This window comes from Antechinus flavipes, chromosome 1 (genome assembly GCF_016432865.1).
Source record: "Antechinus flavipes isolate AdamAnt ecotype Samford, QLD, Australia chromosome 1, AdamAnt_v2, whole genome shotgun sequence".
NCBI lineage: Eukaryota > Metazoa > Chordata > Mammalia > Dasyuromorphia > Dasyuridae > Antechinus > Antechinus flavipes.
The window spans coordinates 478,404,212-478,430,920 of record NC_067398.1 but is presented as its reverse complement, the minus strand read 5'-3'; the positions used below and the strand labels follow the sequence as shown (position 1 = coordinate 478,430,920).

General features: G+C 34.5%; 1 protein-coding gene across 1 annotated transcript; it reads left to right on the top strand.

Annotated features, from left to right (window-relative positions):
* The first annotated feature begins 52 nt into the window (after positions 1-52).
* On the top strand, positions 53-26,709 carry MCM4 (minichromosome maintenance complex component 4). Its single transcript, XM_051970226.1, has 17 exons — positions 53-160; positions 373-480; positions 6,950-7,114; positions 8,024-8,187; positions 8,688-8,789; positions 9,359-9,454; positions 9,551-9,646; positions 11,410-11,548; positions 13,602-13,822; positions 14,441-14,561; positions 15,365-15,624; positions 17,716-18,081; positions 18,429-18,556; positions 19,539-19,746; positions 23,192-23,420; positions 25,887-26,020; positions 26,367-26,709. Exons 2-17 carry the CDS (start codon positions 408-410, stop codon positions 26,457-26,459), a joined length of 2,595 nt encoding a protein of 864 aa, XP_051826186.1. The 5' UTR covers positions 53-160; positions 373-407; the 3' UTR covers positions 26,460-26,709.

Sequence of the window (26,709 nt, the reverse complement as noted above, 5' to 3'; positions counted from 1 at the left end):
AGTGGTATCTCCCGGGGGTGCGGTTTTTTTTTTTTTTTTTTTTTTACGAAGGGTGACTTCGAAGATTGGCGGGAACCCTTAGGGGCGGGGCCACAAATTCCCGCGAAATATTGCCCGGATTCGGCGTTTTCTCCTAGCATTTGGGCTACCCGCGGGTCAGGTAAGGCCCTTTCGTAGGAAAGATTCGCGGCGTTGGGTTCCGATGTAGGCCTCGCAAAGCTAAGAAGATGGAGGGTGGAAACTAACTTGGAACGAAAAGGAGCTAGAGGCCGGGAGCGGGCGACTAGGGCAGCTTCCCGCAGCGGACGAGGGTGAGGGGGGTTCCTAGTCGGCCTCTTGAGCTCTGACTTGTGGCCTCCTTCCCCGCGGCAGGTGAATCCCCCGCGCAACGCGGCCACTCTTAAGTCATGTCCTCGTCTCCCGCTTCGACTCCAAGCCGCAGAAGCAGCCGGCGCGGCCGGGCCAGCAACCCTTCCACGCGTGAGTCTGAACCAATGTTTCCCTTCCCCCATCGCCGGGTTCGGGCCTCTTGCACTCTTACCCGCCATGTCGAGTCTTATTAGAAATGAGTTAAGAGCCATGGCCTAGGCTTTTTTGTGTTTTTTACAAGGTCTCCTATAGACGAGCAACAACTAATTGACAATTCAATTATATATATATTTTTTTAATTGTATACTTGTTTGCCGGAGCACTGTGGTCAGCGTCTGGGGGGGGGAGGGGAGGGAATGTGTGTGTGTTAGTTGGAAAATAGGATGCGATATATTTTTTAGATTTTTTTTTTCCCCCAGGAGCGGTAGACTTAAAACTTTCCAGACCGATCTTTAGTTTTTAGTTAAATACAATTAACTTTGTACCATTTTTTAGTTTTTTCCTCAACTATATATAAACAAAAAATTGCACTTTTTTAAATCACATGCAAAAACATTTATAATTTTTATTTTTTAAAATTTTGAGTTCCATATTCTCTCCTCCTCACCTATTTGGCAAGCAATTTGATTGTGAATTATACATGTATAGTCATTCAAAGGATATTTCTTTAATAGCCATTTTGTAACAGAAAATGCTGACCAAACTCCCCCAGAAAATTCAAGTTTTAAAAAAGTGCTTTGATCTCAATTGAGATGGCATCAGTTCTTTCTCTATAAATGAATAGTATTTTTCATTTTATGTACTTCGAAATTATCTTGGGTCATTGTATTGTCTGAGAGTAGCTAAGTCATTCAAAGTTGATCATCTTATAATGTTGCTGTTAGCCTGTACAAAGTTCTTCTGGTTGTGCTCATTTCACTTTGCATCAGTCCAAGTAAGTCAGTTCTTAAAGAACAGTAATACTTCACAGGATTAGTTTCCATAGTGTAGTAATCATCTTTGCCTAACACAGGAAAGGTCTCCTGTTCCAAATGGGCAGAAACACAAGTAGTCTTCTGGGCAGCTTGGTAATAGAGTAGGTCAAGAAGAGATCTCCCCGAGTTCAAATATGGCTTCAGATACTGAACAGGTCACTTAATTTGGTTTGCCTTAGTTTCCTCAAATGTAAAATGAAGTAGAGAAGGAGATGTCAAACCACTCTGATATCTCTGCCAAGAAAACCCCAAATGGGGTCATGAAAAATTGGACAGAACTGAAAATGACAACAAAAAACAATTACATCACATATCATATGCCACAATTTGTTCAGCCCTGCCTGGTTGTTAAGTAACTCCTAGATTTCCAGTCTCCAAATCCAAAACTGTCAGTTTTAAGACGAAATCAAAACCATCTGTGGTCAAATGAACAAATGCTCAAAATCACTCATAATTAGAGAAATGCAAATGAAAACAACTCTGTGATACTACCTCACACCTCTCATCAGATCAGCCAATATGACAGAAAAGTAAAATACTAATTTTGGAAGGGGTATAGAAAAATTGGGACTTTAATGCACTTTTGGTGGAGTTGTGAATTGATCTGGGGAGCAATTTGGAACTATGCCCAAAGAGCTATTTAAGTATGTATATCTTTTGAGGAAGCAATACCACTCACTACTTGATCTGTACTGCAAATATAACAACAACAACAAAAAAGACATATATTACAAAAATATTTATAGCAGCTTTTTGTGGTGGCAAAGAATCAACTGGAATGAGTGGATAAATGATTGTGATGTAATATTGTGCTGAAAGAAATGATGATGAGGAGGCTTTCAGAAAAACCTGGAAAGAGAAGAGTTAACGCAGAGTAAAGTGAGCAAAATCAAGAGAACTTTGTAGAGTAATGGCAATTTTTGTGAGCTGATCAATTCTGAATCACTTAGCTCTTCTCAGCAATATAATTATGATGTAAGACTGTTCCAAAGGAATTATGATAAAAATGCTATTCACTTCCAGATAAAGAACTGATAGTCTCTGAATGTAGATTAAAACAATTGTTTCCTTTATTTTTTATTTATTTATTTATATGTTTTTTGGTCTACAGAGAATTTGGAATAGAAATTTAAGGGAAATAAAAACACGCTATAAAAAATTTTGTTTGCATGCAATTGAGAGGAAATGCATACCAAAAAAAAAAAGGAAAGCAAGAAAAAGCCAGATAAAGCACCAAGCACCTTGTGACGTCCCAAAGCAGGAATGTTCTTAACATTTTGGGGGAACATACCCCTTCTAATTTGATGGAATCCTTTTCACAGCAGTCTTTTAAAATGCACTAAACTAAAATGCAAAGGAAATTTTATTAAAATTGAGTTATCAAAAATAATTTGAGAAGTGCTGGCAGAGATGAAACATTTCCTGTTCTTGAGTGTTTTATGCTACTTCGTAGATAAGACTAGATATACTAAAACAGAGTATTAACTTGCATAAAAGAAAGCCAAAGAAAGTACCATGTGAAATCATGAAGCAGAAATTCTTTGGATCAATCTGAAGTTTATGGATTCCTCACAATAATCTTTTTAACTGCATAAAATAATATGGATACAATGACAGCATCAAAACATTGAGTAAATTAATTCCCTCCAGTTCAAGAACTTATAGAAAATTATCAAAAGAGGGAATCGGGGAAAGGAGGAGGACTCAAGATGGTCAGAAAATCAACAGATTAAACAGAAGGGAGTGAACTCTAGATTAAGAAAACAGTATTAATGATACCTAATCATTTTAGATGTACTGGAAGGGGGCATATGGAAATACCTATGATGTCAGGCCCTGTGCTAGATGATCTTTTTTACAAAGACAAAGATGAAATTCTCTATTCCTCAAAGAGTTTACATTCCATTTGTAGAGACAACATGGATGCATATAGCTTATACAAATTAAATATTAAAAAACTGGGAGGGATATTAGATCGTGAAGTAGGTAACTTATGAGTTGTTCTTTGAAGAATTATGCTAAGAAGAGGAGGTGAAAAGGTTATCCATACCAGTCATGGAGATAGGACCTATGACACAGAGACAGGGAATGGGATTTTGTTTGTGAGGATCAGCAAAAAGACCATTTTGATTGGAACATAAAAGAAGATTATGTGTAAAAAGGCCTGAAGGTGGTTTTGAGCTATGTGGTAAAGAATTTTAAATGCTTATTATATTTTTTTGGCCGAAGAGATAGCAGAGAACAATAAAATTTGAGTGGGGAAGCAATATCAGTGATAGAATTGTCTGCATAGGGATAGGAATTAGATTTATGATTTGATTGATGGAGGAAACTGGTAAATTAAGGAACTCCTTCCACCCAGATTTCGGTGGATCTCTGAAGGCTTTATAATAGCTTAGAAAAATACAAATATCTTTTGTGTTTTATCGTTTTATTTTTTTAACCATTTTTCCAAGTGTCAGAAGCAGTACTTGAACCTAAAGCTATCATCTCTACTGAGATTACTGGGCAGCAATTAAAGCTGCATCCCTCCTAATTTCTATCCTTTCTTCTAGTATCACTTGTCTGTTCGTGTATAGCTTGCATGTAGGAAAGTAATATGTACTAAGACTGTATGGTGATATTGACTAAAGCAGGACTTGAAGACTGGGCAAAGGAATTTGAATTTATTAAAGAGGCAAAAAAGGAAGAGAGCAGTTGAGTATTTACTATGTACCAGACACTGAAAAGTACTTTGAACCTTTTACGTTGTTTGAAAGGAAGTATGACATGACTAGATCTATCCAGGAAAAGGATTAATGTAATAACAATATGAAAAAATTGGGGGAAGAAAAGGTGATAAGCATTAAGTGCCTACTGTGTGCTAGGTATTAAGCTATACCTGTTGAGGTAGGTTCTGTTATCCCCATTTTTACATTGGGTAAAACTGAGATAGAAATTAGATGGTTTTTTTTTGTTTTGTTTTGTTTTGTTTTTTTGATGTTTAGTCATTTCAGTCTTGTTTGTCCCCTTTGATTCTCTTTGGTGTTTTCTTGGGAAAGATATAGTAGCTGCCTTCTCTAGTTCGTTTTATAGATGAGGAAACTGAATAAACAGGGTTAAGTGCCCAGGATCACACAGCTAGTAAGTGTCTCAGGTCTGTCTTTCTGCCTGCTCTGCCATCTAGGAAAACTCCAAAATTGTAATTTTAAGTGAGTAGAAAGATAAAGGTGCCTTCCACAAATGAAAGGAAGACTGGATTTTGTTTTCTTAGATGTATGCTGCATTCAAACAGCATAAAAATTCAGGAGAGAGATTAAAACTGGATGTATAGATTTGGAAGTCATTTGCATAAAGAGTATACATGGGAACTGATGAACTTTAAAAAGGACAATAAGAACAAAAGAAGTATTCCAGGACATTAGCTCACACTTGGAAGTTACTATACTCTTTAAATTTGACATAGGCTATTTTTGTTAGTCTTCTTTCTCTTTTTCTGTATTAACAGCAGCTTTTAATAAATGTTGAATTTTAATCTAGCAGGAGTCTTAGAAATAATCAAGCAAGTAGTAGAGTAATGTAATAGAAGCTGTGTGAATTGAGAATGTGGTGTTGGAGTAAGGCCAGGAGATCATTATATACTTCAACAACAATACTATATGATGACCAATTCTGATGGACCTGGCCATCTTCAGCAATGAGATGAATCAAATCAGTTCCAAGAGAGCAGTAATGAACTGAACCAGCTACGCCCAGCAAAAGAACTCTGGGAGATAACTAACCATTACTTTGAATTCCCAATCCCTATATTTTTGCACACCTGCATTTTTGAGTTCCTTCACAGGCTAATTGTACAATATTTCAGAGTCCAATTCTTTTTGTATAGCAAAATAACGGTTTGGTCATGTATACTTATTTTGTATCTAATTTATATTTTAATATATTTAGCATCTACTGGTCATCCTGCCATCTGGGGGAGGGGAAAAATTGGAACAAGAAGTTTGGCAATTGTCAATGCTGTAAAGTTACCCATACATATAACCTGTAAATAAAAGGCTATTAAAAGAGAGAGAGAGAGAGAGAGAGAGAGAGAGAGAGAGAGAGAGAGAGAGAATGTGGTATTGGGAAATGGTGGGATATGTTTGGAGCTACACTGCAGCAGGGAGTTCAGTTACTTCACTAGGGGAAGATGACCTCTTGTAATAGTCTTGACTTTTAGTCACCATAAAATGTGTTTTAAGAGTGCTGGCAGTGATAACAAAGAGAAAATTAAGAGGATTTGATAACTGACTTTTTTCTCCCCTCATATCCAAAGATTACACCAAGAATTTTTAAATGGCATTACACCATTTTTTAAATTTAATTTTTAAATTTTAAAAGTGAATATCAGTGCCATATGGAGAAAAGAAAATAGCAGATTTATGTCAAAAGACAATCAACTTAGAATACATGAAGTAGGATTTGTAGGTAGAAATGCCCTGATGGCAAGGAAATTAAATTATAAATATTTCTTAAGACTATATTTTGTATTAGGATTCAAATATGATTTAAAAACAGCCAGTAGATTATAAAGCTCCATGATATCAGAATGCCATGCTCTTTTATTTTATTATATCTGCTGAAGAGGAATTTTGAGATATCAGAATGGAATGCACACAAGGGAAAATAGCAATAGAATATTTATCAGTTAAAAATACATGCCAAACTTTGTGGTTATTTACCTGTTTATTTTAGAGGGACAGTGTGCACTAATGCATGCAGTGTTGGCAGTTGGAATCAAGACTCAAGATCAAATCCTTCTGGTACTGAACTAAGTCTTTGGCTCTGAGCCATGTCATTTAACTTCTCTGAGCCCTAGAGCAGTTCTCGACAATAATGTGATAGATGAATCAATTAATAGTATTTTTATTTAGTGTCTTCTACATGCTAGTATTGGGGATACAAAAAAAGAAACTGCTGCTCTCAGATTTTACATTTTGAGTGGAGGAAATTTTAGGTGCATGTACAGGTACATGCAGGATAAATATAAGTTCACAAACATTTATTAGGAACTTATGAGCAAGACACCATACTAAAAAACTTGGGCTACAAAAAAAGAAAAACAGCCTTTGCCCCTAAAGAAATTACATGTTCACATTCCAACAGAAAATATCTAAACTGGTACAAGTAAGATAAACCAAGAGTAAATGGAAGAGAGTCTTGGAATAGAAACAAGGGGAATGGGGGGGGGGGGTGGAGCAGGCAAGATACAAGGATGGGTCTCTGCACAAAATGCCCCTTAAACTGAGTTTTAAAGGAAACTAAGTATTCTATCACAGATTGGAAGAGAACATCTTTGGCATGGGAAACAGCCAATGCAAAGGCAGAGATATGGGAAACAGACTGTTTTCTATGAGGAGCAGGGTATGAAGAACTCCCTCAATGATTTTTTTTTTAAAAAATCCTAAAACCTTGACATCGACTTGCATTTTAAAAGCAGATATGAGACAATTTTACACACACAAACACATATCTTTATACTTTGTTCACACTTGATTGTTGCCTACCTATTCTGTTCCATGGGATAGGTAGGTCCTGTAAGAAGACATAAAAATAGTCATATGTAGTTTTCTTTTTTTGTGTCAAAGCTCGCAGTGAGAATGTCAAGTCTTCTCCATCTCAGAGGCGCCGGCCAGAAGATTCCACCTCCACAGGAGAGCTACAGCCAATGCCCACCTCACCTGGGGCTGACTTGCAGAGCCCAGCAACCCAGGATGCCTTGTTTTCCAGCCCGCCACCATTTCGTTCTTCGGGTAGGTTACTTTATAAATATTTGAAAGTAATATTTGAAGGTAATTAAAAAAAAACATTAAAGTATCTATTAGGTACTTTGTATTTTCACTTTTTTTGATTTCATGCTTTTTCCACCAATAGAACAGAGGAGCTTAGAAGATTGGACATACTAGCTCTTTGTGAGATGGAAAAGAAAACCATCACTGAAGATGATTATTTTGGAGGGGTGGCTAAGATAGTTGGACTTTCTGGTTAGTGTGGTCTTTGGGACAAACAGAAAATGGTTGATACTGTAGCTACACATATTTAGGAGCTTTAGGAGGCTTTTTCTGCCACAATGTGGGTGGCAAAGTGAAGGAAAGCCTATATTTGTTTTCTGATGAGCAGTTTGTATTTAGATGCCATTCCAAATGATTAGTTTTTCTTAAAGTATACTGTTTCTGATAGAACCTTTGCTCTTAACTTTTGCTTGGTTTTATATTCTTTCCTAACATTGCCTAATTTTATCTTTTAATTTCATTTTTTGTTCTGAATCTTGAGAAAAGTAATTTTTGAGAAAAAGTAAATTATTTAAAATTAATTTTTTATTGATAATAAAAACTTAAGTGATAAATGACACAATTCAATTCTGTCTGGGGAAAAAAAGATTCTATAATGAAACTTTGGCCAAAGAACACGATTTGATCTCACAGTAAATCAGTAGATCTGAGTACACAGCTGAAGTTTACAACAAATTAAAGTTATCTAGTGAAAACATGATCAGTCATTTTATGGAAATATTTGTCTCCAATACCTCAACTAGCCTTAGTCAAAAAATTTCCTAACTTCTGTATAAGAGCTTTTCACTGTCCATCAACATATTTTAATTTCCAATTAAGACATGCTACCATCTAAAATTCTCATTGCAAAACTTGTTTTGATTTCTGTAGCTATTCCTCTTGAATTTGATCTCAGTTCACCTTTGACATATGGTACTCCCAGTTCACGGGTAGAGGGAACTCCAAGGAGTGGTGTCAGGGGAACGCCAGTGAGGCAAAGACCTGATCTCGGATCTGCTCGTAAGGGTCGTCAAGTTGATCTGCACTCTGATGGGGTAAGTGTATAATTCCTATTTTTCTCATTGGTTAATTTAGAGATATCATATTTTCCATAACAGCAATATTGTGACAATAAATTTTGAAAGACTTCATTACTCTGATCATGACAGTTCCAAAGGATACATTGTGAAAAATGCTATCTACCTCCAAAGAAAGAGATTATGAATTTTCAATGCATATTGAAGCTCTTTTTTTCCCATTTTATTTACTTTATTTTTGTTTGTTTTGAGTATGTTTGTTTTCTTTTGTAATATGACTAATAGGGAAATGTTTCACATGATTTCACATATATGATCAATATCATTGCTTGTCCTCTAAATGGATAAAGGAAGGCTGGGAGGGAGAGAATCTGGATTTTTTTTTTTTTTTTTTTTTTTTACTGCATATAATTGGGAAATTATAACAAAATAAAGTGTTGTAAAAAGAAAAAAAATAAAGATGTCATGTGTTGAGTTATTGCTAGAGAGTGTTGAGAGATTTGTTTTCTTCCCAATAGCCAGCTGCAGAAGATACAGTCGCTAGTGAACAGTCTCTTGGCCAAAAACTTGTGATATGGGGGACAGATGTAAATGTAGCTACATGCAAAGAAAATTTCCAGGTAAGCTATTTGAGATAAATATCTATTTTATTAAAATGTCATCACTTATTGGTCTCTAAAAACATAAAGTAACAGACAATATGTGGCGATTAAATTAAGATCCCTTTGAGCTTTAAATTCCATAATTCACATACAAGGAAGAGGATTTAACATTATTGAGATGAGCAAATGGATTATAAATCACCGCTAATATTTAGTCACTCTCAAACCTTTTAATCATACTTTTTTAAATAAACTTGATAAAGAAAGAATATAATTGGTTAAGATTTTGATTAGAAACAACATGATGTAAATGGAGAGAGTTGGGAAGACCTGGAGTCAAGTCCCACAACTGATAAAAATAACTATGTGACTATGCACAAGCAAATCATTTAATCTCATTGACACTTTTAAGTCTGAGAGCAGGTATGATTTATATTAGTATAGAGTATTTCTCATGGGAGAACTTATTAGATTAGTGCAACATCAAGTCCAAAAATAATTATTTTTGACTATAATGAGTAAAAGTATGATATTCATTATCCAAATTATAACAGAGCTAATTTTCTTTTTTTGTTGCCATCGTTTAGCGATTTCTTCAGCGTTTTATTGATCCCTTGGCCAAAGAAGAAGAGAATGTAGGCATAGATCTCTCAGAGCCTGTATACATGCAGCGACTTGCAGAGGTAACAAAAATTTTTTTCCTTACAAGCCAAAGATTTTATATATTATGCTTTAGCTTAGATAAGTAATTATTTTACCTTTAATTTTTAATATTGTAGATCAACGTTATTGGGGAACCATTTTTAAATGTAAATTGTGAACATCTAAAATCATTTGACAAAAATTTGTATAGACAACTTATCTCCTACCCACAGGTAAGAAAAATTCTTTTAAAATAAATTTGATTTTGCTCCTGAATGATCCATATTTAAAGCCATGCCTAATTATAGACTCTCTAGAAAATTAATTGAATATCTTTCTCAAACAAATTTTCTTAAGTACTTTTTTCTTTGTTTTTAGATATCGGAACTTTATATATGTTTGTAATCCTTTAAGATGGAAATATTTCATGAAATGTGTTACATCGTTATGTTAGATTGTTACATATATTTCAGTTTTCTTTTTGTTGATTTGAGAACGTTACTATGTTATGCCACAGTTCTCTTTTATTGTCCTGACTCAGTTTCCCTATTTTTTGCCTCAGTTTATAATTGTTCTGCTCAATCCTGCAAAACCACTCCTTCCTCTTAATCAGAATATTTGATAAGGATAAAAGATCTTATATTTTAGAATATCAGAATGTCTCTCCCCATCCCAAGCTATCAGAATATCAGATATCGTCTTATCAAGATGCCTGTCTTATCAGATACTGCTCCCCATCTCTGGGGTTCCTCCCCCCATTATGTCATCCTATCTCATGTGGCTTGCCCCACCCTGTCAGAGCCTGCTTCTGCTCTCAGTACCCTGACTCCTCCCCTGTCTCAGTCTACCCCCCCTCCTCCCCCTTGAGTCTGAGTCATGTGTATATATGTCATTGAGAACTCTCATTCAGCCCTGGGACCAAACCATGGATCCATTTGGTCCCAGTAAATCTCTCCCTTTCAAATAAATTAAGTACTCTCTAATCTCTATCTTGCCTCAGTTTCTCCAGCATTACATTTATAATATAAATTATTGCTCAGGAGAGTGATTTCCTCAGCTTTTATTGAAAGATATAAGGCTATTTATTAACCCTTCTAGATGGCCCCAATTTACTGTGTTTTTACAATAATTTTATTTTCTCTTTTGTTTGTTCCCTGAATTGCATCTTGTCACTATTACATATCTGCCTATATCAAACCCTGTCTGTTCCTCTGATTTACTATTTCTAATCAAGTGTGGATTCCTTTTGTACTAATATTTTTATCTTCTTCAACAAACCTCTTAGAAAAAAAAAGTACATACCTAGTTCTTCCTCACTTTCCACCACATTGTCTTTTTTCTAACTAAACTTTTATATTCATCTTATGTGTGTGAGAACAGCAGACAGACACAGATCTTGAATAAGCATTCTAGATGGTCATTGAGCTGCATTCAGAATTTAAGAGAGAGACCTTCTGTTCCATTTGATAAATTGTATAGTCTTTTTCATGATCTCATCCTGTGTATTCCTTCACACAAAGGTGAGCCTTTTAACACTAAAATAATTATTCCATTGAATATATGTTACTAAAGAATCAAAATCACAGATGACTCAAAAAGCAATGGAGAGATGTAGTGGGCGTGAGTAAGCTAATCATCCAGAAAATGTGTGATTAAAAAAGAAGATCAAGCTGTTAAGTAATGAACACATGAGAAGCATCTAAACAATCGCTGATCTCACCGAATATTGCCCAAAGGGACATTTACAATTCATTGGGTAGATTTACATGAAAAATTTATTGGAAAGCTTAGGCAAGAATCCCATTGAAAGTATGGATGGGTTTCATTTTATACTTTTGAAGAATTCACATTAAGATCACAGATTCATTGTATACTAAATTAGTTCTGGCATGTTCTATTATTATAAAATTTTCGATTCTGTTTACTACTTAAAAATAGATGTAAACTTTCATGTTTTTAAAAACCTTTTTTTTTTTTCTTTTTTCATTTTATATAGGAAGTTATCCCAACATTTGATATGGCTGTCAATGAAATCTTCTTTGATCGTTACCCTGACTCAATATTAGAACATCAGATACAAGTTCGACCATTCAATGCACTAAAAACTAGGAACATGAGAAACCTAAACCCAGAAGGTAACGTTTTCATAATTGGAAAGTGTAATTCTAACAGGGGGGAATAAGGGGAGAATTTTAGTAAAAGTTTTCAAATAATATTACCATTTCCTAATTGAGTTTTATGATGATTTTTAACGTTTTTTGGTTCAAATTCATCCTAAGATGATCCAGAAATTCTTCTGAGTTTTTTTTTTAATGGTTCTTCTAAGGGTTTGAGTAAGATGTGGTACAGTATTGTCTTTTCTTTGTCCCATAGTGAATTCACATAAACTCATCTACCATTACCATAAAGGTTGAACTTCAAATTTAGTCTCTAACCTGTCAATTAAATTTATTTTTTATTGTTGACTATTGTTTACATCTGTCTTGAGGAAACCCAACTAAATGAAAACAAATCAGAAAGTAATTTTTGAATTACCTATGTTCCAAGCATTGTGCAAAACATTTTTATACTGTTGCAAGTGTAAAAAACAAAAAACAAACCATGTAATCTATATAGTTCCTGTCCTTTAAAAGTTTACATTCTAATTGGAGAGAAAAGCTAGAAATATGAAAGGTAATAAATAACACAAGAAGTAAAGCTAGAAGGGAGCTTTCAGAGAGATCATATGGTCTAACGCCTTCATTTTCCAGATGAAGAAACAAAGGTGCAAAGAAGTTTTGGATTTGCCCAAGTTCACACATGTAGCCAGTGGCTTATAAGGGATGCAGATCCAGTTCTCCTGGGGCAAAATCCAATACTGTGCACAGCAAAATAATAAATGGTAAAAGATGTCTTCAGACTGTAAGAGGAAGAAGAGAGGGCTTGGAATAGCTTCATATAATAGATAAGCCATTAGCTAATCTTGAAAGGTAGCCAGAATTTGAAAAGGCAGAAAGAAGTAAAACAAGCATAACAAGTGCAGGTAATGAAAATGGTATTGACTGGAGGATACTATTCATGGAATTAAATATTTGAAGAGAAGGCTACAAAAATGTACTGGGACCAGACTGCTGAAGGCTTTGAATGCCAACCTGAGGGCTTCCTCCTATTTGAACTAAAAAGTATTCAGATAATAGAATAATGATGAATGGAGGTAGAATATAAATAGGTGAAGGGCAGCTCGTGATGCAGTGCATAGAGTACTGATCCTAGAACTCAGGATCTGAATTCAAATGTGACTTCAGACACTTAGTAGCTGTGTGACCAGGGCAAGTCACTTAACCCAAATTGCTTTTCTCCAGCCCCCCCAAAAAAGAAAAGAAATGAGAATATAAATAGATGAAATAAATTACTAATTTACTTCTTAGGAAAAGACATTTTCGTGGAAGAATTTCATGGGAAAGGGCCAGATAGATGTTAACATTGTCTATAGGAGCAGGCTAAGTTTTCAGTTATTTCAAGAAGAAAAGCTCAAAATGCAGGAGAATTTGACTAAGAGAGTTAGGGACAAACAACAAAGCAATTAGGTGGGTGAGAGTGGGGTGAATTTGAAGGATATATCACCTAGTTTGCCTAGTTGCCTAGTAAGGTAGGGTGGGACAAGAAATGAAAAGACAAAGATTACATGAAGTATAGATACACAGGAATATGTAGAGTCAGATTCAGGCAGAACAGTGAGGCCTATTAGTAATAGAATATTTGTGTTTTAGAATGTACCTCAGAAAATAAAATGTAATCCAGACATAGCTGATCGATCTCTGCACAAATATCATAATGGGAACCTAGTGATGGGTAGGTCCTAGTGAAGTTGGAAAGGCCTTAATTATCTTAATTATGCGGGAAGGATTCTATGGTTATTAGATTATTATAATATATTACATGGATCTTAGAAATAGAATCCAAAAGAGTATTTCCTAATCATCTGCTACCTCTCCTTTACTTTAGTTCTCAGGCATTCAACATTTGTTAAGCACCTATGTTAGGTTAGGCACTGATAATACAAATAGACGGTGCCACTTCAGCTGAACTTGTTAAAAAAATACTCCAGATTCTAAGAGATGGAGATGTGAGGAAAGTACCTCCAGCAAAGAAGTAGAATAAAGGATCATAGTAATTAGACCGGGACAAACTTTTTCCCCTTTCTTATAGATATTGATCAACTAATTACCATCAGTGGCATGGTAATCAGGTCATCCCAGTTAATTCCAGAGATGCAGGAAGCATTTTTCCAGTGTCAGGTTTGTGCCTTTACCACAAGAGTCGAAATTGATCGTGGCCGGATTGCTGAACCATCTGTTTGCAAGCACTGTAACACGAAACACAGTATGGCGCTGATCCATAATCGCTCCATGTTTTCTGACAAACAAATGGTATGTTATGGCCTTTTCTTGCTATATGTAATAGTTTTGCTACTCATTCTAATAACTAGAAAAAGTCAAGTTTAACTTGACTTACTCTGACCCTGATAACCCACCATTACCCTCCTAAATGGTGATTTGTTGTCTCCTTTTCTGAGGCTGTAGTCTGTCTTGTTCTGGATAGAACAAAAATTCTGAAGAGTTTTGCATATTAAGAGAATTGTAAATGTTTCCCTCTGTAATTTTCCAAAATTGTAATATTTTTTAGTGATTGAATAGTTTATTTCCAATTACTGTTCACTTATTACTGTCATGGTCAAATTCTTTTTCAGTTTTTGGCATTTTGATTCACTTTTATATTTTATAATCCTTATAGGCCAATGAAAAATAAATGTTAAAATTTAATTTTCATTTTTGTGCTGATTTTTAAAAAACAGTATGAATATTTGTCTACTTGAAGTTAAATTCAAAACCTTATAGAATTACTCTCCCAGTTTTTTCATTATTTAAGAAGTTTGTCTTTCTCCTGACCATCTCTATAGTAGGGTAAGAAATAGTTATTTAAATTTTGCTTAGAAATAATATATTAATATCCAGTGGGGTGTTTTTTTATTGTTGTTTTTTAATCAGATCAAACTGCAGGAATCTCCTGAGGATATGCCAGCAGGACAGACTCCTCACACCGTAGTTCTGTTTGCTCATAATGATCTCGTTGATAAAGTTCAGCCTGGTGATAGGGTGAACGTTACAGGTGAGAGGGATATGCTTTTGCACCAATACAACCAGTAAAATATCAAGATCGTTCAGTCTTAAATAGAAAGGCAAAATGGGTCCTCTCTAATAAGATAACAAATGTAAATCTTCACACTTGGGTTAAAAAAAAATAGAAATCAGTTGTGTAGATACCAGATGGAAGATGTATTGCTCCTCTTGGTTTTCAAAAGAGGGGTTGAAAATGGACTAAAAGCTCAATATCCAATGGAGGCTAAATTTTGGTCTGCATGGAATGTGTACATAGTGTCCAAATCAAGGTAGATGATGTAGATTGTCCTATTCAAATCGAGTCAGGAGTATTTTTTTCACTGATACTTTTGTGGGAAGATATGAAAAAAAATACCACCAGCCAATAAAATACCACAGTAACACTGATATATTGGGGCAGGAGAGCAGATCTTGGCAGCTGTAAGTATGCCTTTGGTCCAGGGAGTTTGAAATGAACCAGACAATTTAGATGGCTTCTTGGCTGCCACTTAACTACCTGCAATTCCATTCTCATCCTTTATTCTCTTAAACTAACTGTATAAGGTTGGTATCTTACAGACAGTCCAGGAGAACTAAGGATGAGAATGGAATTGCAGGCAGTTAAGTGAAGGGGAAAAAAAAGGTGATGATATCTTGATCTTCAAACATATCAGCTCCCTTTTAAATCGTATGACCTGGCAAGGACAAAGTACATTTCTTCTCTTCAAATACATACCAAGAGAAGGGGGTAGTAGGTCGAGATATATCCAGGGGAAACATCCATGGTAATGTTCTGTTTGTGCTTTTCTTCAGGAATCTATAGAGCTGTTCCTGTTCGAGTCAATCCAAGGATGAGTAATGTCAAATCTGTCTATAAGACCCACATTGATGTCATTCATTATCGTAAGACTGATGCCAAGCGTCTGCATGGTCTTGATGAAGAAGCTGAGCAAAAACTTTTTTCAGAGAATCGTGTGGAAATGCTGAAGGAGCTCTCCAGAAAACCAGACATTTATGAGAGACTTTCTTCAGCCTTGGCTCCAAGCATTTATGAACATGAAGATATCAAAAAGGTATACAGGAACTTTTAAGTATGAGGACAGTAATAGATACAACATAGTGATTTGATATCTGCAGAGTGCCTCACAACATTAGCTTTACAACAACCCTGGGAGATATGTGTTCCTTTAAATAGCCCATATTACAGATGAGGAAACTTAGGCTGGCAAGTAAGATGACCTGCCTAGGTACACACAGCTTGTAAATAGAGGCTACATTAAAACTCAGGTCTTCCTGACTTTGAGGTCTAGGGCTCTGTCACATATGTCACCCAGCTGCCTCAAGTGTACAAGCCATAACTAATTTATCAAAATTTTAGTGAGAAATATCCCATAGATACTATTTTTATTGTAAAGTAAAAGATAACTATCACCTAAATTTAGCAAAATACTTAGAAGAAAGCTTTAAAATTGTCTGTTCTCATGCTCATAAATAGGAATTAGATCTTTATAGACATGAGAAAATGATGTACCTATCTCTGCTCGCTGATGCTATCTAACCCTGCCTCTTTTTCCTGTATTTTTTAATCACTTTTAAAATGAGAGTGCTCATACATGAACACAATTAGAAAACACTTCACAAACATAAATTGAAGTTACTGGACAAATAATCATTGTTCATAGGTAGGCTGAGCCAATATAATTTTTTTAAAAAGACTTATTTAAATTATTTTACTTATTTGGTGCCATACCAGTCAGACTACCAAAGAATTCCTTTATAAATTGGGGCAAGGAAGGACTGGGGGGACGAATACAAAATTTATCTGGAGAAACTAAAGGTTAAGAATATTAAAGGAAACAAAAAATAGAAAGAAAGGGGGCCGGGGGCCTAGTAAATCTCAAATTTCACTACAAAGGTATAATTGTCAAAACAATTTGGTATTGGGTAAGAAATGTTGTCAGTGGAACAAATAAGGTATACAATTTACAGGGGGAAATGATCCAGAAAAAATAATAATCTAATGCTTGATAAATCCAAACATCTCAACTATTGAGACAAAAATTCACTGTTGAGTGCAAAAATTGTTGAGAAAACCGTAGTCTGTCAGAAACTAGACATAGATTAACATTTCATACCGTGATCCAAGATAATTTTAGTCACATAATAAAGTCATCAAGTTTTTTTTATAAACAACCAGTGCAGAGGAACGCAGGAAACTAGGGCAAAACATTTTTGTAGCAAGTTTCTCTGATAAAAGTCTAATTTCAAAGATACACATTTATAAGAATAATAGCCATTTCTTATTGACAAATGGTCAAAGCTATTAGGAATAGGAATTAGGAATGACAGTTTTCAAATGAAGAGATCTAAGCTATTAATAGCCACGTGAAAAAATTGCTCTAAATCACTAATAGTACTACCTCACACCCATTAGATTGACTAAGATGACAAATGTTGGTGAGAATGTGGGAGAACATTAATGGATTGTAGGTGGAGTTATAAATGTTCCAACCATTCTGGAGAATACTTTGGAAGTATACTCAAAAAAAATATTAAATTGTGCCTACTCTTTGATCCAGTAATATTTCTACATTGCCAGTACCACAGAGATCAAAGAAAGAGGAGACAGACCTACATATAAAAATATAAATATATTTATTACATCTCTTTGTGGTAACAAAAATTAGAACCTGAGAGAATGTCCATCAATTAGAGATTGATTAAATTATATAAGTATGCAATTAGAACACTAGTCTGCTATAAGAAATGATGAAAGATAGTTTCAGAAAAATATGGGTAGACTTGTATGAAATGATGCAAAGTGAACAGAATAGTTTATACAATAAAAATACTTAATTTTGAAAGACTTAGAAATTGATCAATAAAATAACCAACCACAATTCCAGAAAGAACTGCTGGAGTCAATTGAAGCAGACTTCTTTTTCTTGCATTTCTGGGGAAATGGGGGAGGCCCATGCAAAAAAAATTGTTTTGTATAACTGCATATTTATAACAAGTTTTTTTTTTTTTTTCTTGCTTTCCCTTAAGTAAAAGATGGGAGAATTTGGAACTGAAAATTGTTTTAATTAATTTCAGAAAAATTATAAAATTCTACCTAGTACTTAAATACCAATTTAAATAATGCTCACACATATTCTTTCTAGGGTATTTTGCTTCAGCTATTTGGAGGAACAAGAAAGGATTTTAGTCACACTGGAAGGGGCAAATTCCGTGCTGAGATCAATATCCTTCTGTGTGGGGATCCTGGGACCAGTAAGTCCCAGTTGCTACAATATGTCTACAACCTTGTTCCCCGAGGACAGTACACATCTGGGAAAGGCTCTAGTGCTGTTGGTCTTACTGCATATGTAATGAAAGACCCAGAAACAAGACAATTGGTCTTACAGACAGGTGCCTTGGTCTTGAGTGACAATGGTGTTTGCTGTATTGATGAATTTGATAAGATGAATGAAAGTACAAGATCAGTACTTCATGAAGTAATGGAACAACAGACTCTTTCAATTGCCAAGGTAAGGCTTCTCTTGGTTACTGTAATGTAATAGGAAATAGAGATTATTGTGGACATGCAATTAGTGTATCTGGAAACAACTTTTCCTTTTGATTCCAATTGGAAATTAGTTGACAGTTTTGTAGCTATATTATAGTTGTTTATAGATGAAACTTAAAACATTTCTAAGTGTATTTGGTTAGGACAAATTTCTGATTGTTTATATTTATTTCCTCTTGTTTATGGCATATACCACCATTTTATAGAAATAATGGTTTTCTCACCTAAAAGTCTGTACTTGTCATGGATCCTGAAGACAGCATGTTAAGTGAAACTCCACTCACACACTTAATTTCTTTTTTTTTTTAGGCTGGAATCATTTGTCAACTGAATGCTCGAACTTCTATCTTAGCAGCAGCTAATCCTATAGAGTCCCAGTGGAATCCTAAGAAAACAACCATTGAAAATATTCAGCTTCCCCATACCTTATTATCAAGGTATTGTCAAGGATGTTTATAAGCTAGAAACTACAATATAACATGTTGCTTTTAATATCATGCTAAATCCTTTTTGTTTTTCTGAAATGAATTTTTTTCTTACATTAACTAAAATATTCTCTATTAAGTCTTAAAATGATGTAAAAACTTCCCATAATATAGAAAGATCTATTTTAGGGTGAATATTTATGTAACCTACATTTTCTCTCAGATTCCAGCCAAAGGTCTTTGCATAATATTTATTTATTTGTTTATTTGCTGAGGTTTGGATTAAGTAACTTGCCCTGGGTCACACAGCCAGGAAGTGTTAAGTGTCTGAGGTTAGATTTGAACTCAGGTCTGGTGCTCTATCCACTGTGCTACGTACCTGCCTCCTTTGTATAATTAATGGGTAAATTTTAGTTTATATTTTTTTTTGCTAATTGAATATGTTTCCTTATGCTATCTACTTCCTAATGAGAGGTAATATACTCAAAAACAGAATGAATCCTTTTTTTTTTTTTTTTTTTTTTTTTTTTGACAGATGGAGATTTATTTGGCTTGACATTGCAGGATTTCTTTTAACTTAACAATACATATCTATTGCAAGGGTTTTGTTTTTCTTTCCTCCCAGAGAAGGGTAGCAAAGAGAGACAAATAAACATTGGGGGGAGAGGGTTATCACACACACACACACACACACACACACACACACACAGAGTACCTAAATTTTTCTGTTGTGTGTATATATAGTAATGTCATTCCAGGGAGAAGTTTATTTTATTAGCATGATTGACTGACCTGCATTTCTTGAATCTGACATTTTAAGAGCTAGTAGGAGGCCAGAAGGTGTGTTGAAGGCTCACTAGAGCATGATTAGAAATGCGTCTCCAAAGTCAATGTCAATAGGCATGCCTAAAACAAAGAGCAAGAACTTTTAAAAACATCTTTTTTGTTGATGAACAAAAGAAGCCAATAAATATTTCTGTTCAACCTTTTTTAGATTCGATTTGATTTTTCTCATGTTGGACCCTCAAGATGAAGCTTATGACCGCCGTCTTGCCCACCATTTAGTCTCTCTATACTACCAGAGTGAAGCACAAGTAGAAGAGGAGTTCATGGACATGGCGGTCCTGAAAGACTACATTGCATATGCTCACAGCTCTATTGCTCCTAGACTAAGTGAAGAAGCAAGCCAGGCTTTAATTGAGGTAATATATTGACTTTTTGGAGTCTCAAAAGAAATTTTGCTTGTTTTTTCATCCAAAAACCATGTTTGCTAAATACTAAGGGGCAATAAAAAATATAAGTCATAATCTCAAAAAGCTCTAGAATCTAGTGAGGGAAGAAATGAGTACTCAATAAAGTATGATACCAAGTAGAAGACAAAGGCATGTCAAAGGTACATAATGTTTTCACTTGGGATAACAGGAACAATGGATTTGGAGTAAAAAGGTTTGGTTTTTAGCCCTGAGCTTTTACCATTTACTACTTTTGTGACTCTGATTTCCTCATCTATAAAATAAATGAATTGGATTTTATATTAAGGGTAGTAAGGAGCTATTAAGTATTTTTTAGTAATTATTTGCAGATAATAGGTAGGGCCTACTCTTTCTCTGCTGGCATGGCTTGTAGTTTAGGAAAAGGATTGTGAGATATGATTTTAATATATAACAAGATCAACAACCGCTACAAATATAAATAAGAAAAAGGCTTTAAGGAGACATTTGAGTTGTGCTTTTAAAGGATGATTAAGAAATTAAGTACAGGAAATAGAGTGAGAAAAGTTATAAAGGTGGTGATAAGTAGCCTACTTTGGCTAGAATATAGTGTACATTTTAGGTAGAAGTAGAATCAGATAATATCCAAAAGATGGAGTAGTATTTAATTGAAAACTTTTGCATGTTAAAAAAAGTATGAACTTTACTCAGGTATTAGCGACCCATTGAAAGGTGAGAGAAGGAATGATTATCTAATCCAATAAACATTAAGTGCCTACTATGTGCTAGGTACTATGCTAAGTTTAGGGATATAAATGATTTATTAAAAAAAAAAAAAAAGTCCCTTCCCTCAAGGAACTTACTTTTATCTAATAAAAGAAGGCAGGAAAGTGGAGTTGGGAACAAGCAGATGCAAAGTCTAATATAAAGATGGATTTGTAAGGAAAAGTGATTTGCAGCTAGAAGATGGCAATTAACATGGATGGTGAATATAGACTTTTGGAATTAAGAGTTATAGGTTGTATAGTAACCTAATACTTGACTGTTGGATACATAATCAAATATAGATGCTGACAAAATTAATTTGGAGTAGTATTTTGCAAGTATACTTAAGCGTCTAATTCTGCATTTGTATAATAATTTTTACTAATCTTCCTTAGGATCCTAATAAATGTGCAGTGATGGAAATTTAACCAATTTTAAAGAAAAGTTTAAAATTTATATTTTTAAGATAGCTTCTCGGATGGAATCTTTTGTGAGCCTCTGCTATAGACATATATTAATAATTTTGGTCATTATCAAACATTTACAATTTTTACACACAAATATTTGAAGCAGATGTGTTAAGAGCTTAAGATTTCTAAATTACTAGAACCTAAGAATTGACGGTGTCCTGGTATTCTACTGTTTACATTTTTGCCTAGACCTCAGAATCGAATTCTGCATCAAAATACATGCAGAATATATAACATTTTATTCTAAGGTGATATTAAATTCATTACATTTTTGCATTTTATTCAAAATAATCCAATACTTCATTATGATTTTAAAATGGCATGTAAAATGATTTCCTCTTATATTATTATATTGTGTTACATAAAGCAAAGAATTGTATTTATATGGATTATACAGAGCCATGAAAATGTCAAGTAAGAAAGGCTTCTATAGAAACATTTTAAATGCAAAAAAAGAAGAAGAAGAAGAAGCAGTAGCATTTCGGTCTTTTAAATAGATTCTTCAGAATTTGATCTTATAGATGTGGGCACTCCCCTTACAGTATTGGTCACAGCCCATCCGTGCCTTCTCATCTTGGCAAATCTTCCTAGGAGATCCATCCAATATACTGAAAATGGTCTTCTGGTATTTGTTTGTTTAATTGTCATTGCAAGGGTACCAGGAAAACATTCAAGTTGTCTGACTGTTATTCATGTTTTTATTATATAACCATTCCTTCTTTTTTCAAATTGGATATTCATGTCCTGGATACTTCCTTTGCTGCTTATCACACATAAGCCCTTGTTGGTGATATGCTTTGCCATTTTTGTGTCTACCTTTGTTGTTTACTTGTGTCTAACGTTTTCTTAACCATGTATGAGATTTTCTTGGCAAAGGTACTGGAGTAGTGTGCCATTTCCTTCTCTTACATTTCTCCATTGCCCTTTGGCTCTGCTTACAATTTTATTTAAATTCACACTCTTACTATGGCATGGGGATGACCCTGAGTTCTTGAAATCTATGCCCAGTGACATATGTATATGTCACTATTAGGTTCCTACTGTACTGAAAAAAAAATGCAATTCTGTTGAAAATCTTGGTTTTACAAGAGCCAGTCTAGCCATGTACTATCACTAGAACAATTTTTGTGTTTAAAAAGATCAGATTACCAGTTGTCCCATAGAATGATATTTGTGCCAACTCCTTTATATTACTTTCCTTTTCTTCTTCCTTCTTCTTAATTATCTACAGTCATCTTGGTCATTAATAAACTAAATCTGCTGTCTCCAAATTTACCCTTCTCTTAACTGCTAAATCTATGAGTCTTAAAAATTCTTGACGTCTCTGCAGCCTTTGATACTTTCAGTCATTCCCTTGATATTCTTTTCTTTGTGAGGTTTCTGTGATACTACTTTATCCTGGTTCTCCTCTCTGGCCAATCCTCAGTGTCCTTTACTACATCCTTGTCTGATAACAATGTATGTCCCTAAGTCTCTGAAATAATTTTTATGTTGGTGAGCACATCAGCTGCATTGAACTCAATTATCACACTATTGATGCTTCCATTTATCTAGCCCCTTTGCTAATCTCCGTTCTCCCACTTCTAGTTGCTATGGGACATCTCTCAAATTGAATGTCCTACAGATAACTTTTACTCAGCATGTTCATGATGAAACTCATTATCTCTCCTCTCATTCTCTTCTTGTGTTCCCTGTTAACTATTGAGGGCGTTACTGGCCTCCTAGCCTCAAAACCTAAATGTCACCCTCAACTCCCCAGTCCCCATATCCAATCTGTTTCTAAACTCTGTTGATTTTACCAGAGTAAATGTATTTCTCTTCTCTAACCCTGCCACCCTCCTGGTACAGGCTCTCTTCACCTCAGACTTGGGTACCTCAAGTCTCTCCCCTCTCAACTCCATCCTCTTCCACTCTGCCATGTTACTGTGACTCCCTCCCTTCCTTCTTCCCAGTTCTCTTCTTGCCTTATCCTGGCAGTAAACCTGTCTCCATCCTTAGCTTGACAGTTAATGAAAACTAGGATACTGTCCCCAGAATTACGTTGTGAGTTCTTCAATGTGGTAAAACACTCTTCTAGCCCCCGGGTCACTTTCACCCTGCAGTGAGGCAAAAGCACAATTCATATGGAAGAATTTATGTTGATACCTATTTTTAAAGGTGTTAAACGTAGCCTTTTTTTCTTTACATTCTCTCCAAACTAGGCATATGTGGACATGAGGAAGATTGGAAGTGGCAGAGGAATGGTTTCTGCCTATCCCCGACAGCTGGAGTCATTGATACGTTTGTCAGAAGCTCATGCCAAAGTTCGATTTTCAAACAAAGTTGAAGCAATTGATGTTGAAGAAGCAAAACGCCTCCATCGGGAAGCACTCAAACAATCTGCTACCGACCCAAGAACTGGCATTGTGGACATATCTATTCTCACTACAGGTTTGTAGTTTATATGTGACAAAAATCTTAAATTGGTAATTTTTTAAATGGGAAAATAATGTATTCTTTGTGTTTTAAAAAAGTTTTAAAGAAGGATGTATTTGTTAAACATTACATAGTACTATCAGCATTAGTTATGCAGATGCATAGATATTTGAAACTGCATAGAGTCAATGTTATTTGTATTTTAAAATGTAATTATATACAGAAACATTCAGGAACTGCTTAGACTCCATTTTAAATATAAGAAAAAGAAAACTGGGGAAATCAAGTGAAGAAATATATTCTTAGAAAGGAGCAATCTTAATTTAAATGTTTGGGGGAAACCCTTTGTTGGGTGGGGTTTTCTTGGAGGGAGGCGCTGAGATTAGATCTCCTTAACTCACTATGGCTAGAAGTATAATAGCTGATCCCTTCTTCTAGCATTCCAATGCTGATTGGAATGGAAACTTTAACCTCTGATTTTCTGGTCTGGGCTGGTTCAACCATCCTTAGTTATCCTGGTGACCCTTTACCCCAGGGATTCACCTGTTGGTGCCAGACTTATTATAGATACCCAGTTGGTTTTAGTCTTGTTTCATCTTAGAACTTCCCAATTCAAGTGATCCACCAGCCTTAGACTCCTTAGTTTCAGGGATTACAGGTATGCACCACACCCAGCAATAGAATGTATTTTTTCCTCTTTATACCTGGAACTGGAGGAATTGAATGAACTGAACAATAGATGGTAAAACTACCAGATTCAGCATAACCCAACTATTGAGAAATGGGTTTTAGTTTTTAGATAGCCTATGGGGTGGGGGTGGGGGTGTTAATTGTCAATATATACTCTACACCAAACACTCATCAGAGAATTTTGATAAAAGATTTTTACATTTGACCACTTCCCTTATTATTTTTGTACAAAAGTTTTATTTTTATGTAAACATTTGTTGTTATTTTTTTTCCTGAGGCAATTGTGGTTAAGTGACTTGCACAGGATCACAAGCTAGGAAGTGTTAAGTGTCTGAAGCCAGATTTGAACTTGGGTCCTCCTGACTTTAGGGCTGGTGTTCTATCTAGTACACCACCTACCTGCCTCTATAGCATGATCTTTGATATTAAAGTCACATCCATTTAGTCTGTATTGTGAGATATAGTGTAATGTGCTAGTCTAATCTTTTCTGTTTGCCAGTCTTTAATAAATGAACAATTCTTAAGTACTTATTTTTTTTGGTTTGAAAATTAGGTTTTTAATTCACTCTTGTTTAGTTCATTCCATTGAGTAACTTTTGTTGTTATTATTTTTAACCCACATAAAATAGTTTTGATGACTGTTGATTTACAATATAGTTTGAGGTCTGGAATTACCCTCTTGTTCCTATCTAATTATTTATCTTGATATTATAGATCTTTTAACTTTTAATACATTTTATTGTTTTATTGAGCAGTTTAAAGTAGGGGAAATATCTGAGTAGGATCCAGACAGACAAAAAAACTTGAGAAGTTCAGTGGTAGTAGAAGTTTGAAGCAGGGAAGTAAGTGTTAAAGTTTGACCTTTAGTTGGGAGTCATCTAATGTCAACACAGTCAATTGAATTTGATACAGATAAAGAAATATATAGTAAGAGTAAGAGGTTTTAATCTACACCTTCAGCAAAGTTGCAGGGTATAAAATAAACCCACATAAGTCATCAGCATTCTTATATATCACTAACAAAACCCAATAGTTAAGAGTTACAAAAAGAAATTCCATTTAAAGTAACTACTGATTGTATAAAATATTTAGGAATCTATCTGCCAAGGGAAAATCAGAAACTTTATGAGCAAAACTACAAAACACTTTCCACACAAATTAAGTCTGATCTAACCAACTGGAAAAATATTAAATGCTCTTGGATTGGGCGAGCAAATATAATAAAGATGACAATAAAAAAAAAAGTAAGAGGTTTTGGTTTTTTTTTTTTTTTAAATTTTTATTTTGAGCCAGTGAGATTATAGGAGCATGAGCTAGAAGTCCAGTTTTAAATTTTATAAATGAAGAAACAGGCCTAGGGAAGTTAAGTAGCTAATACTTGTTCTTGACTTACATATTAACTATTACATATATTACAATTTTTCTGGGGGGTATGAAATATATGTGAAAGCTACAGGGGTATGGATTTGGTATTTGATGAAATCTTCTAGTAGTCTGGCAAAAATTAGATTTAACTCAGTATTTCATACCATATACCAAGATAAGCTCCAGGTAGGTAGTCACCTAAATTTTAAGTCATATTGCAAATAAATTAAAATAACAAAAAAGAAATTACCTTTCAAATCTATTAGTAGCAGTGTAGTCCCAGTTCAGGTAATAATTGGCTATGGGACCTTAGACTAATCAATTAGCTTCTCCTTATCTAGTGTACTCTACAATAAACTTGGGGGGAAATTCTGTTTCTCTATTTAAAAGAATTCCAGATTTACTTCAATTGAAATTTATTTTTAGGAATGAGTGCCACATCTCGAAAAAGAAAAGAAGAATTAGCTGAGGCCTTGAAAAAGCTTATTCAATCAAAGGGCAAAACACCAGCTCTAAAATATCAGCAACTCTTTGAAGATATTCGAGGACAATCTGACATAGTGAGTGTTTTACGTGTGTTTGGAACATCCATTTTAATTTCTTTTTTTTTTTTTTTCAAAATTTAAATATTCAATAATAAAATTTATTGTGAAAATAAGTTTAGTTTTAATCTACAATACAAGAATGGCCTATTAATAAAAAGACTTCTTTATTTTAAAAAGTTATGTTTAGTAGAAATAATTTAAAATATGAATAAATGTAAACCAGCTTCTTAAAGTTAATTTGATTCTAAAGATACATGCTATTGGATGGTAAATTAACTAGAAAATTGACACATCTTTAGCAGTTATGTATAAGATTGGCTATGTGTTTTTTGACTTGGAAAATATTGTCTGTTTCCCTAAGGCTATTACTAAAGATATGTTTGAAGAAGCTCTACGTGCTTTGGCTGATGATGACTTCTTGACTGTGACTGGAAAGACTGTTCGATTACTCTGAAGAAATAAGATAGGAGCATTGTTGTGTTCTGCTTTTCTCCATAGATGTTTCACTTGATTATTATGGTAAAACTAAAGGTTTTACTTCATTATTTACCAGTCACTTAACACCACTGCCATCAATGTAAATAGCTCATTTCTAAAACATTACCAAGCAGTAATCTGTTTTTCAAATAATAATTAGGTATCCATTTTTATAATGAAATGTATTCATTAGAAATGCTTTAAATAAAAAATCTTCCTTTTCTGTA

Coding starts and splice junctions, on each gene's coding strand:
- MCM4 (XM_051970226.1), top strand. CDS start 408: ATGTCCTCGTCTCCCGCTTCGACTCCAAGCCGCAGAAGCAGCCGGCGC. Junction 481..6,949: donor GGCCAGCAACCCTTCCACGC/GTGAGTCTGAAC, acceptor TTTGTGTCAAAG/CTCGCAGTGAGAATGTCAAG. Junction 9,455..9,550: donor ACATGCAGCGACTTGCAGAG/GTAACAAAAATT, acceptor TTAATATTGTAG/ATCAACGTTATTGGGGAACC.